Genomic DNA, 12,413 nt, shown 5'->3' with positions numbered 1-12,413 from the left:
TCTGCCTTCTTGTTCCTTACTTCTGTCCTTACCCCTACTAAGCCAAGATGTTCAGTGCTATATGATGGCTCTTCCAAATCCATTTCATCCAAAGAGCCTGCAGATTTTGTGTATGTTTACAATTGTGTTTTCTGTTGGAGCCAAGATGCACACTTGAGTCTCGTCACTCCAAGTTCTCTTTCTCATAAGGATGAGTAACTGATAATAGCTTAGTATGTTCTAATTTTTTGGTAGTGTTGCCAGATAAAATACAGATTTCGAGTTAAACATAAATTTCAGATAAACAGGGAAAGAATTTGCAGTAAAACTATGTCCAAAATGTTGCATGGGACAAAGTTGTACTAAAAATGAATTCATTGTTTATGTGAAATTCAAAAGTCAAATTCAGTTAGGCATTTGTTACTTTTCTTTACTAGATCGAGCCACCCTATTCTTTCAGGTGCTTTGAAATTTAAGAGACTAGAAAGTCTTGTTCTAGGAATCTAGTGCAGAAACAGAGGAGCCACGATACCCGTACAAAGACAATCATTGGAAATATCCTCAGATATATTGGAACATATATGAATTTTCATCTAGAAAAAAAATGAAGGCATTTTAAAAACTGAAAACAGATTGCCTTCGTTTTTAGTTGCATGACGTATCTCTGGGAAGATTTTAGTGAAAGAGATAACACTGGTTTCCTCCGGGAAAGAGGATTGGGTTGACACGGGAAAGAGGTGGGAGGAGGACTCGCCACTGCATATTCCATTTTGCACAATTTAATTTTGAACCATGAGACGGTGTTGCTCGCTTAAAATATTATGCTAAAATCATTTAAAAGGTAAAAAACTAAATCTTTTACAACCATGGAATACTATGAGAAAGACATTTAGTGAATTCTGGTCTTGGACATGGGGGCTGCATGACGGTTTTTTGATGGACGGGGGCTTTCCAGCACAAAGGATCATTAGTAAGGCTGGTCCTGCTGGATGTTGGTTGGAGCACAAGGACCACTCCCTTAGGAGTGATGTACATACAGCAGTCAAAGACACTGGATCTGCTGAGACAATCCTAATTTCAAATACTCAGTTCCATGTGGCCATAAATACCCAAGTGTTTATCAGACTAACAGTTCTGAATTTTGTTCAGAAAGTCTAGTCTCTGTTGAAGTAAGTCAAGAGCCAGGTAGGAAGCAGAGTGTGTTGAGGGACACAAAACTAGGTTGATGGAAAAAGAAGTGAAAGGAAGGGACCGTCAAGTCCAACCTCGGTGCCGTGAATCAAAAAAACAGTCTATAAACTGAGTAAAGAGGCACACGCCAATTGTGTTGCCACTGTGTGAGGTGGAAGGAACTTCCGGTTCTTGCCTACCTGCCAGAGCCCTCGTGGAATGTCTCCCCACCCCCACCCTACCCAGACCCACGTGCCCTCTGCCCCTCCCCCACTGCAGAATGTTTCAGCCACATTCTACTGTTATGACTCAAACTGCCCCTCCTTCAGTTGGATCCTGAGCGTCTGTTGAAGCAGGTCACTCTCTGGGTCCTGGTCTTGACTTTTCTCATTGAGGCTACCAGGCAGCAGTAGTCCGTGCCCAAGCCTGCAGGATGGCTTCAGCAGGAGGTAAGCCTATAGGCTGGGGGTGTGTTCTCAGAGACCCTGCCATCCCTCACATCCTTCGGGTTCACACGTGACACTTCACGGTGGGCACACAGTTGGACTGAAGTAGAGGGAGAAGAGAGCCCTGGACACACGAGGACATTTCACCTGGGGAGACTGGGGAGCCTGAAGAAACCTGAGACTGCACTGGGGAGGAGGGGTCATTGGAGGTGGATCAAGAGGAATTGCCCTGGCTATGGAGAAAGGATGGCAGCAGGCAGGTTGATTCTTTCTAGAAGGGAGACAAGCCACTTTGAAACGTGTGTGTAAGGATGTGTGTGATGTCCTGGTGGTGACACAGGGAGGGTCATGAGGAAAGCCTAGACCTGTCTTGTGTTCCTGAGGCACCTGAAGCTTGCCTCACCATATCTTTCTAAGGGATTTGAACAGGAGCATACTGTATCTAAGGGGGCCGTGGGGAGAGATGGTCTTGGTGAGAAAACTATTCAGTGGGGCTGTGTGTGGCCACACCTGCAGTGAAGTGTCCTCTCTGAGAGCTAGGCAGGAGGTTACTCTAACTGCCGCAGCCCACACCTCGTCCACTCCTCCCAGCCCAGAGCTCACTTCTCAGTCCAGGCAACTGTTGCTTTGGATTCAACAGGGGATGGGCAACCGTGTAACTTCAGCCAAGAGAGGGCTCAGGTTCCTGAGTTGCTCTGAATTGTTCTTCCTTTTGTGGAATCGCAGTACTTCAGACCTACTTCATCTCGTCCAGTATCTTATGGTGGACCCTCAGGCTGCCTTGAGAGGAAGAGTTTGTTCATATTTCCTGTCACTCCTTCATGGACAGGGGACAGATGTGGAGTGGGGTTGTTTCGGGTGGAATGTCTGTGAAGGCTGCTTCCTCTTTTAAAGGGGGAAGGAGTGTAGCCCAGGGGCAGGAAGACGATCTTCTGTGTTATTATTAAACGTCCTATGACACCTGTTCTGGTTAAGTAGGTGCACCGTGGTGTGTACCTTGTTCTCCTGAACAGGGATGTGATCCAGACAACTTGATCGCCATGGCAACTGGCTTCTGCCTGCTTCTCAGATTGTCTTTCCGTTATTGGGAGCTGGAGGGGGAAGGACCACAGGCGGTCTGTAGTCCCATGACCAATGTAACATGACAATTCCCTGGCCCTTGTTTAATCCTCTGCAGCCATCACTGGCTGTGAAATGACAGAATCTAAGGGACACGCGCCTACTTCTCACACACCACTCCCCCCAGCCCCGCCACCTAGGAACAGAACTCCTGAGTGATGACAGTGACTCTGGGCACTGGGGAGGGGGTGGCAGGACCTGGCCCATGTTACGTGTCTGCTGTGGGTTGTTCTGAGATGCAGGTGCATTCTGGGCCAGTGTTATGGGTTTGTATCGGGATTCCATTAGAGAGATATTTTCCAGCATTTTGTTTTGTTTTGTGAGGCTAGGAAAGAAAGAGGGGATTTCTACTGAGCATCAGGAAAAGGAGGACTGAGGAGGAGGTGGGGCCCTAATATTTTACACAATACCTGTCCACAAAGGGCTTTTGGGTGCCTAGAACTTACCTTGGAGAAGGTCCCTACCTGCTAGTACGCCGGCTGAGGGGCATTTCTCACAGAGCGGATGTCCACACAGTTCCAGATCTTGGGAGACAGCCTGTGAGGCTTAGGTGCCAGGGGGTGCCTTAGGGAGGCTCTCCAAGTCAGTGCTTGCTGAGGCGATTTCTTCTCGGCAGACAGGGGTCAGGGACCTTGGTGGATGGGCGCGGGGTCACCAGTGGAATAATTCTCCACTGGAGGTCAGGGCATGAAAATCACTTGAAGACATTTGCACGCTGCACAGTTTCCCTTGTCCAAGTGTCCCTCACCTGTGGAGATTTACACTCTGATGCCACAGAAAGCCTCAGTCCCACTTGCCCATTCTCCTCCTCCATTCACTCCTTTCCTTTGCCTCCACAGCATGGCCAGTGCTGGGAACGGATGTGACCATGAACCCCGGTGCCTCCTTGTCTACTTTCACGGCAGTGCCCTTCCCTCCACCCATTCCTGGCGCCCAGCACCGGCCACCCTGGCAGCAGCACCTGCCACGTCCCATCACCCCAGCATTCCCTCCTGGCAGCAGCCTGCTGCTGCCAGCTTTCCCCAGGACGCCTTTGGTGGCTAATGGTGGCCGTGGCCCCAGTGCCCCTGGGGCTTGCAACCTCACTGTCCAAGTCAGGTCACAAGGGAGGACAGTGGAGGCCCCCCAGACTCAGACCTTTGTCGTTACTCAGGCCCCCCTCAACTGGAGCGCTCCAGGGGCCCTCAGCAGGAGTGCTGCATGTCCTGCACCCGAATTCATAGCATTCCCTGTGATGGGGACCGTTGTGACTGCTCCAGCTGTTGGAGTTAGTCAGGCTGGCAAGGGAGGCTGGACCCCAGGCTTTCCTCCTCAAGCTCCACCACCAGCTGCCCAGCTGGCCCCTATCATTCGCCCAGTGAACTCTGGGCCATGGCCACATGGCACTTCCAGGGAGGGCCGCCTGGCCACCAACCAGCCCAACGCCTCGCAGGATGGCTCCTCTAACACCCAGAGAGAGTACAGTAACTTCCGACGTTGGCAGCGCTTCAAGCCCCTGGCCCGGAGACACTTTCACCTGAGTCCTGATGCAGAAGCTTTTTCCTGCTTTCTCATGTGAGTGAACGCTCAGGGGGTCCTGGGCTTATGGGAGCTTTTAGATAAAGAGGAACTGGGGATGGACTCGCACGTTAGCTTTCTAGGGATACTGGAAGGAAGGTGTGAGGGCGATGTCCATGCTATGAGAGGGCACACTGTCGGTCACATGGGTGGGCCTGCCAGTCCGTGACATCAGGACTGAAATGTGCCCTATCTCAACTGGCCCCACCACCCTGTGAGTCTGGCCAGCTTGCTCTTCCATGATTCTCATGGTAATATGGACTGAAGACTTGCAGTCAGAGAGGGTCGTGGTGTAAGGTGAGGAGCCAAGGAGTGGATGCCGCACTGTCCTGTGGTGCCGTGTCCTTCATACAGGACTTGAGCGTACATGGCCAGGGGAGGTCACTTCAGAGGAGGGGGAGGAGCGCGGGGCCCAGGAGGGCGCTTTATGCATGCCTCCACTTCATTGTGGAGAATTCCACGAGGAACAGGGTGATGGTAGAGCTCTCCTAAGGGCGTGGGCTCTCTCCCACTAGACTTGTGAGCCTGGCAGGCATTTCCATCCTAAACCTCCGGTCCCTTGTAAAAAGGGGACAATTACACTTCACTCAGAGGACTGTGCAGAAGACGCCTTGGGCTAATCTATGAAGTGTTAGCAGATTGCTTGGCACATGCCACGCCTCATTGATGATAGTGATTTTTATTATGAAAATGCAGCCTTGAGGAGGAAAAGAGCTCCCCAAGGCACAATGTCCCAGCTCTAGCCTGGGAGTGGATGGTCAACCTTGAGTGAGTGTGAGGCGGTGACAGCAGTGGCCGGGAAGGCTTGTCTTTGCCCTCCCAGACGCCCGCCTCTCACCCTCCTGTTGCTCAGTCATTCTGGGTTGAGTGATGTGTGGTCCACATGGGCGGGTGGGGTCAGGCAGGTGGGGGCTGGGCTGGGCCTGGAGACTGACCCCGAGGGCTTACAGCCCAGTGCTTCGATCCCTGGCCCGCCTGAAGCCCACCATGATGCAGGAGGAGGGACTGTGGAGGGCCGTGCAGGAATGGCGGCGCTTGAGCAACCTTGACCGGATGATCTACTACGAGAGGGCGGAAAAGTGAGTCAGCGTCCTGGGCCCAGGGGCTGCGTGGAGGGTGAGGCGAGTGGGTGAGGGCAGGGTCTGGCCGTGGGGGTGCTCATCAGAGAGGACAGAGGAGAAGGGCTGTCACCCAGCACAGGGTCCCCGCAGCCCAGGGGCCCTACTGTCCCCCAGAAACCCCTCCCTCACCTTGAGAGTTTGAGACTTCTGTCCTTCCTCCACCAGGAGCTCTGCCTTCCCCTGATTTTGACCTACCCTTGCCTTGACATGAAGGTCTCAGGACGGGGCAGGGTGAAGCTGTGTGTCCAGTAGGGGTCCAACTCCGGCCATATGGGCTGGGCCGTGGAAAGAGCTCCACCCGCCAGCCTGCTGCTTCCTTAGTGGTGGGTGACTGGCGGCCACTAACATAGATTTGGGACCACCTCTCCTCATGAAAAGTGCCCTGAGTGGGTACCCTGGCATCCCTGAAGAGGCTGGGGAAGCCAGCTGTCGTCGGCCCAAGGGTCTCCGGCCCTTCCAGTGTTTGCTCCATGGTAATCCCCTTGGTTTAAGAAACAAAAGCAAACAAACGAGCGCCTCTCAGAGGAAGGGAAGGCCTCTCCTCTAAGCTCAGCATCCACATCGTCCAGCCTCTCCTGGGCCCTGTCTCCAGGTCTATGTTCCAGGAGTCTCAGTCCTAGCCCAGGGTCCTGGATTCGGGCAAGGACCCCTGTGGGGAACACATGCCTGTTCCAGCCTCTGGCTGTCAGCCCCTCATGTGGTTCTGGATGGGGACGGGGGCATGAGGAGGGTGCCCCCTGGGTCAGCCATGTGTCCCGTTGACCTGGTTCAATTCAGCGACCTGGGTCTATGCTGTTGAATGCCCTCCAGTGCTGGTGAGGCAGGAAGGGTCCCAGATCTTGTTATCACTTCCAGGAGCAGCTCTCTGCTGTGGACAGCACCTCACAGGGCCTTGACGGCCCCAAGGCACATCCTCTCCCAGTGCCTCATTCTTGGCTGCCTTTGTTGGGCTCCAGAACCCAGGCCTTTTTCTCAGGGTGGCCTGTGCCTCCGTCACCCCCCAGGTTCATGGAATTTGCGGCCGAGGAGGAGACGCACATTCAGCATTTGCAGTGGATGCAGTGCGCGCAGCACCTGCCTCCTCCAGCCCCACCGAAGCTGGATCCTCGGGGGCCCCCAGCCCCGAAAGTGCGCCTTCAGCCAGGCACCCAGCTTCCCACTGGAGCTGAAGGCACAGGTAACAGGGCCTAGGCTTGGCCACCGTCCCCATGTGGATCCTTTTCCTTCAAGACAGGGGCATTGGTCTTTCAACCAAAACAGCCACCGAGGCGGGGGGTGGGGGGGTGGGGTCTCAGCTGCCCTTTGTCACTACGGGGTATTGACTTGGTCAGTTTTATAACTCTTCTCACACCTGTCAAAGGACCCCACACGAAGTCTGCCTAAGAAGTGAGCTTGATGGGGAGACCCCTAGAAAATTGGAGGTTCCCCACTTCCTTACTTGTGACTCTCTTAGATGACCCCCTAACCTCCCCTCTCCAACTGTGCATGAGGCTTCAGATGGTCCTGACCCCTCCCACACCCACATCAACGTCCCCCAAACAATGCCCTCACCAACGTGCGCTCGGTGGTCAGGAGGTGGACCGGGAGTCCCTCACCTTCCTTCCCTTCCTCCTGCTCTGCCTCAGCCTGTGCTCCCAGGATGTCCGGCCCCAGGGCCCAGCCCTCGCACCCGAAGCCACACAGATCCCAGTGGCCCCCGGAGCCCAAGGCGCCCAAGGAGATTCCCCCTGAGACTGTGAGGGAGTATGTGGACAGGATGGAGGCGCTGGTGGGGCCCGTCCACTCAGCCACAGGCAAGTCACCTGCAGAATGTGGAAAGGACGGAAATGAGCTGAAGCAGGAAGAGGACGACACCTACTTGGACCCGTGTCTCTTGAGCTACACTGACGAGCTGCGTTCCCGGGAACACTCTGTCACCAAGGTAGGCTGGGCCTGGAGCCTGGGGTCTACAAGATGCCAGGGCATGGAACTCTCAGCACCCAAGATCTGAGTTCTGCTCAGGCCGATGGGACTTAAGCTCAGCTCCTTGTTCCTGAGCCTGGTGTTCGGGGAGGTTTACGTAGATGTATGTGTGTATATGTTTGTGTCTGTGTGTATGCCTTTGTGCGTCTGTGAATGTGCATCTGTATATGTGCTCTTTTGTGTGTGACTGTGTATGTGCATGTGCGTGTGTGTGTGTGTGTGTGTGTGTGTGTGTGCTGACCATCCCCGCCTTGTGGAGGAGAGTGGGGGTGGGTCTCTGCTTTTCACTTTCCCTCCTGGTCTTCTTGTATCACAGGCCACTCCTGGCCAAGGATGCTCACAGCCTCTTCTTTCTGTCCGAGGTGGAGGCAGTCATTCATCCTCGATTCCCGGCAGAATTGTTTTCCCCGGACCCACAGCTGGATGTCTTGGCCCTTGCTGAGGAGCTGAAGCAGGAGGAAGGACTCACCCCTGAAGAAGTGAGCCAGGGGAGGGAGAGGGACACTTAGGGAGCCAGGGGACCCCAGGGGAGGGGGGACCCCAGGTGATCCAGGGGACAGGGGAAACCAGGTGGCCCAGGGGAGCCAGAGGAGGGAGGGATCGCAGGTAGAACAGGGGAGACAAGGGACACCCAGGAAGACCAGGGCACGGAGGGACCCCAGTGAGCAGGGGAGAGGTAGGGCCCCAGAACAGGAGGCCCACATGGCTCTGTCCGTCCCTTCCCTGCCTCGGAGGCCTGGCATGGGGAAGGGCCCTCTCTGGGGTGGGTGCAGCGCAGGGTGATAGGAAGGAGAGGATGGGGAGCCGGGAGCGGAGGGAAGGACACACAGCTGGGAATAAGGTGCAAGAGGATGGCAGGAATGCCACCGTGTCTGTACTTGGAGTCTAGTCCTGGGGTCACCCGTCCCGTCCTCCCCCCCAGGGCCATTGTCCCACTGCCCAGTGCTCCTCCTCTCACACGTGCGCGTGGAGCCGTCACTGTCCTCCTCCCTCCTACCAGCTGGTGCAGAAACGACTCCTGGCCTTGAAAGAGGACGAGGGTGGGCCGGCAGCCCCGAGCCACAGTGCACCCGGAATGGGCTCAAGTCCATCTGAGTCCCACGCCGGCCAAGGTGCCCAGAGGCACGACCAAGACCGCCATCGAGGGGTCAGTGATGAAGCCTGCCCACCAGAGATTGATGTTGAGGCTCTTCATAGGCCCATCCGAACAGACACTGGCCCGTTCGTGCTCAGAGTCTTTGTTCCCTGTCGAGGACGTCAGGAGGTCTCTCCATTCCGGGCCGGATGGCCCTCCCCTCCCCAGGGTCAAAAGCGCACTGGCCCTCTACTGGGACCCAGGGATGCGTCTGTTCTCAGAGAGGCTTCTCCTGTTCCGGAGGCCCGAGGCCCCAGGGACGCGTCCAGTGAGAACGAGGAGGCGCTCCCCAGCCTGGCCTCCCTCTTGGCCTCTCCGCAGAGCCTGCCGCCTTGCGGGCTGTCCCAGACTCCTGCCCCTGCCTCAGGCCTGGCCTCCCCTGGAGGTTGGGGGGCCCAGAGTGCTCCCCAGGCCCCCTCCCCTCAGAGAAGAGGCCCCAGCCCAGCTCCACCAGCTGCTCCCAAGTCGAGCAAGCGGGCTCTGTGTGGGCGCCCAGCCGCTGCTGAGAAGCTGCCCATCCCCGGGGCTGGCCACGGGGTCTCTGCGAGGCCAGCCTTGGCTCTGGGGCTGGCTCGCCCCTCACAGCCGAGAAAGAGAAAGCGTGACCCGTTTGTCACAGGGAAGAGGAGGAAGAAGAGGAAGCACTGCAGCCAGTAGGGAACAGCCGGGCCGGCCCTCCAGGGCGAGCACCCCAGGGCGGCCCCCAGGGGAGCCTAGGGGCTCCTCCTCACCCCAGAGCTGATCCTGGGATTGTGGGGGGTTAGGGAGGTGGGGGAGGTGGGTGTGGGCAGGACCTTTGGAGTGATGTATGAAAATTGTGAATAAAGATAGTTTTGGTGGGAAATGCTCTCAGGCCACTGTCATCTTCTTCGTGTGGAGCTGCTCCACAGAGAGCGATCCTGAGAGGAAGGAAGGGTGAGGGAGGTCACAGGAGCTATGGATCTACAGGTGGCCAAACCTTTCCTCCACATAGACAAGGACTCCTCAGGCTGCCCCTGGGAACACATAGCTCTCACTTTCCCCAGGGACCCCCTCACCATCCGCTTCTCTAAAGCCTGCTTGGCTAGGGGCCTTCTGGGGCATCTGTAGCATCTTCTGCATCCCTGAACCATCTGGGGAGGGAGAGCTGCTTTTGTGCCTCTCAGCCCTCTGGACACTAACCAGTTTCTAGGACGGAGCCTGGAGACGGCCCTTGTCTTTATGGAGCTGCTCTCTGCTTCCCTGAAGTGGCCAGGCGATGGCGCTGTGGTGACCCTCCGCTCATCCAGGGTTTCCTGTGTGGGTGGCCTGACCAGACAGGAAAAGTCTTGGCCATGGGGACAGGACTGTCTGCCTCGTCATAGCGGGAGCGTTCTCTAGTCCCACTGGGATTATTGCAATGTGGAGAGTGGTTGAGGCAGCTACCTCTTAATCCCAGTGAGGATGCAACGAGGGGAATGGGCGTGGGGAAATTCATGGGGCACCTGTTACAGGTGTGTCTAAGGGAAACGACAGTTGGGCCCCTTTGTGGAACTTGTGGGATTTCTGTGCAGCAGCATCTCTTTCAACTGAGGGAGGAGGACCCATCTGGCTGTGGCTGTGGGGACTGGCCTTAGGGGCCTAGGGGTGTGCAAAGACACCCCAGAACTACTGTCCCTTCCCTTTCCACCCATGGCTGGACATGTGTGTGTATTGGTATCAACACTGATTTGTATTCCCATAGAAAACAGTTCCTCCTGACAAACTATGACCGTGTTTCACAAGAACAGCTTGCTCACAGGGGCAGCAGGGGTGGGGGAGAGGTGTCTGCGGCCCCAGATCTGGGTGGGAGCTGGGATCCATGCTGAGGAGTGTGGAGGCCTCAGTCACCGTCCTGCGGTTGCTGGCAGAGACTTCGAATCATCAGAGCAGGGGAAATGACCCGCTCATAAGGGTGAGACGAGCAAACAATGAGGGGCAGGGAGCAGACCCCTGCTGTCTCCCTGAACTGCACCCCCTCGCAGCCTGCTTAGCCCCCGTCATGGCCTGTGCTGGCCCACCTCTGAAGCCCCTTCCTCCTAATGCACTCAGATGCTCTGATCCTTTGTGGACCCGCCCTGGGCCTCACCCCCCCTTCCCTGCTGGCCAAAGGCTCTTCTCCCGGTTCTGAGTTCTGACTCCTTCCCCAGGACCCAGGCGGGGGTTGGGACAGCAGAGACTCCCTAATTCTCCCTCCTCCTCCCTGAGATCTTGACAATCACCTTTGTATGTTTCTATGATTTTAACTACTGTAGATACTTCATGTGAGTGGCTATGATATGTCCTTTGATGAGTGGCTTATTTCACTTAGCATAATGTCTTAGAGGTTTATCCATGTTGTAGCATGAGACATGGTTTCCTTTTATTTCAAGGAAGGAAATATTTCCTTGTGTTTTTAGACCCGCATTATCCCTTCATCTGTTGATGGACATTTGGGTTTCTTCACGTCTTGGGTATTTTGGATAATGCTACGAAGAATGTGGGTGTGCAAATATCTCTTTGAGATCCTGCTTTGAATTCTTTCGGATACATACCCAGAAGTGGGACTGCTGGATCACATGGTAGTTATAGTTTTAATTTTTTGAGGAAACTTCATATTGTTTTCCGTAAGGGTTGTCCCATTTTACACCTCTCACCAACAATGAGAAAGATAGCCACCATCAAGAAGTTGGTATATATCCATCTTATAAAAATGTTTATGCTTTTAGCAGAGCTGTAGATAATCAAAATTATGTATAATAACAATATTTTTGGTTATATATGGTGTCATGTAAATCATATTGCCTTTGGCTTCTTCTTTCAACATTCTTACTTTAAGAAAAATGGATATATTAGATGTTCTTTAATTTTTTAATTATTTATAATTTTGCATTGTATGCATACATTAAAAATAATTTATCAGTTCCCTTGTTGGTGAACTTTTATAAATTATAATGTGACAGGGTAATCAGTTCCAGAGGAAAAGTTTTTCCTTTCAGAACTTTGAGTATTTATTCCATCGAATATGGCTTTTGTTACTGTTTTTTTCAAATTATGCCATCAACACACCCTTTCATGGTGGGTGATCAGTTTCCTTGCTAATTGTTTTTTGGAAGACTGTCTGTTGTCTTTGTGTTCTCCAGTTTCTTGACGTGTGATTAGTTTCAGGTTAAAAAAATGTATCCTCCATGTGATCTATTTTGCTTCATTCACTGATAATACACATTCTTCATCTCATCTAGAACATAATATTATCTTTTTCATATGTTACTTCTACTCATTCTCTCCTGTCTCTACTTCTAGAACCCTGGATATATGTATATTAGACCATCTTATATATTCTCTGTGTCTTCATCAGCTTGGACGGCTATAACAAAATGCCATAGACCTGGTGGCTTGAAAAACAGACGGTAATTTCTTAACAGTTCTGAAGGTTGGAAGTCCAAGATCAAGGTGCCATATTCAGTTCCTGGTGAGAGCTCTCTTCCTACTTTTCAGATGGTTGTCTTCTTACCGCGTCCTCACATGGCAGAGAGAAAGAGGGATCTCTCGTGTGTCTTTTCTTTTAAGGGCACTAAACCCATTATGAAAGCTCCATTCCCATGCCCTAATTACCTCCCAAAGGCCCTATCCCCAAATACATTGAAGGGTAGGGCTTCAACATAAGAATTGGTGGGGGGGATATACGTCCATAGCATTCTGCCCCTGGTACCCCAAATTCGTGTCCTTATTGTATGCAAAATACATTCATTCTATCCCAACAGCCTCAAAAGCCTTAACTCATTCCAACATCAACTGTAAAATTTAAAGTCCAAAGTCTGATCTAAACACCATCTAAATCACATATGGGTGAGACTGGAGGTACTATTCATCCTGAGGCAAAGTTCCTCTGTAGCTGTAAATCTGTGACCCAAACAAGTTAAGTGTTTCCAAATACGATGCTGGGAC

General features: G+C 53.3%; 1 protein-coding gene across 1 annotated transcript; it reads left to right on the top strand.

The window, feature by feature from the left end:
• Nucleotides 1-1,582: 1,582 nt before the first annotated feature.
• Nucleotides 1,583-9,152, top strand: LOC309621858 (NUT family member 2G-like; the record flags this gene model as incomplete). The annotated part of the gene is made up of 7 exons (XM_082409184.1): nucleotides 1,583-1,598; nucleotides 3,554-4,268; nucleotides 5,222-5,350; nucleotides 6,397-6,569; nucleotides 7,018-7,313; nucleotides 7,717-7,833; nucleotides 8,355-9,152. 7 exons carry the CDS (start codon nucleotides 1,583-1,585, stop codon nucleotides 9,144-9,146), a joined length of 2,238 nt encoding a protein of 745 aa, XP_082265310.1. The 3' UTR covers nucleotides 9,147-9,152.
• Nucleotides 9,153-12,413: the final 3,261 nt, after the last annotated feature.

Source organism: Balaenoptera borealis, assembly GCF_965194805.1.
Source record: "Balaenoptera borealis genome assembly, contig: HAP1_SCAFFOLD_1111, whole genome shotgun sequence".
Taxonomy (NCBI): Eukaryota; Metazoa; Chordata; class Mammalia; order Artiodactyla; family Balaenopteridae; genus Balaenoptera; species Balaenoptera borealis.
The sequence above is the reverse complement of the archived record's forward strand: the minus strand, read 5'-3'. Positions and strand labels throughout refer to the sequence as shown.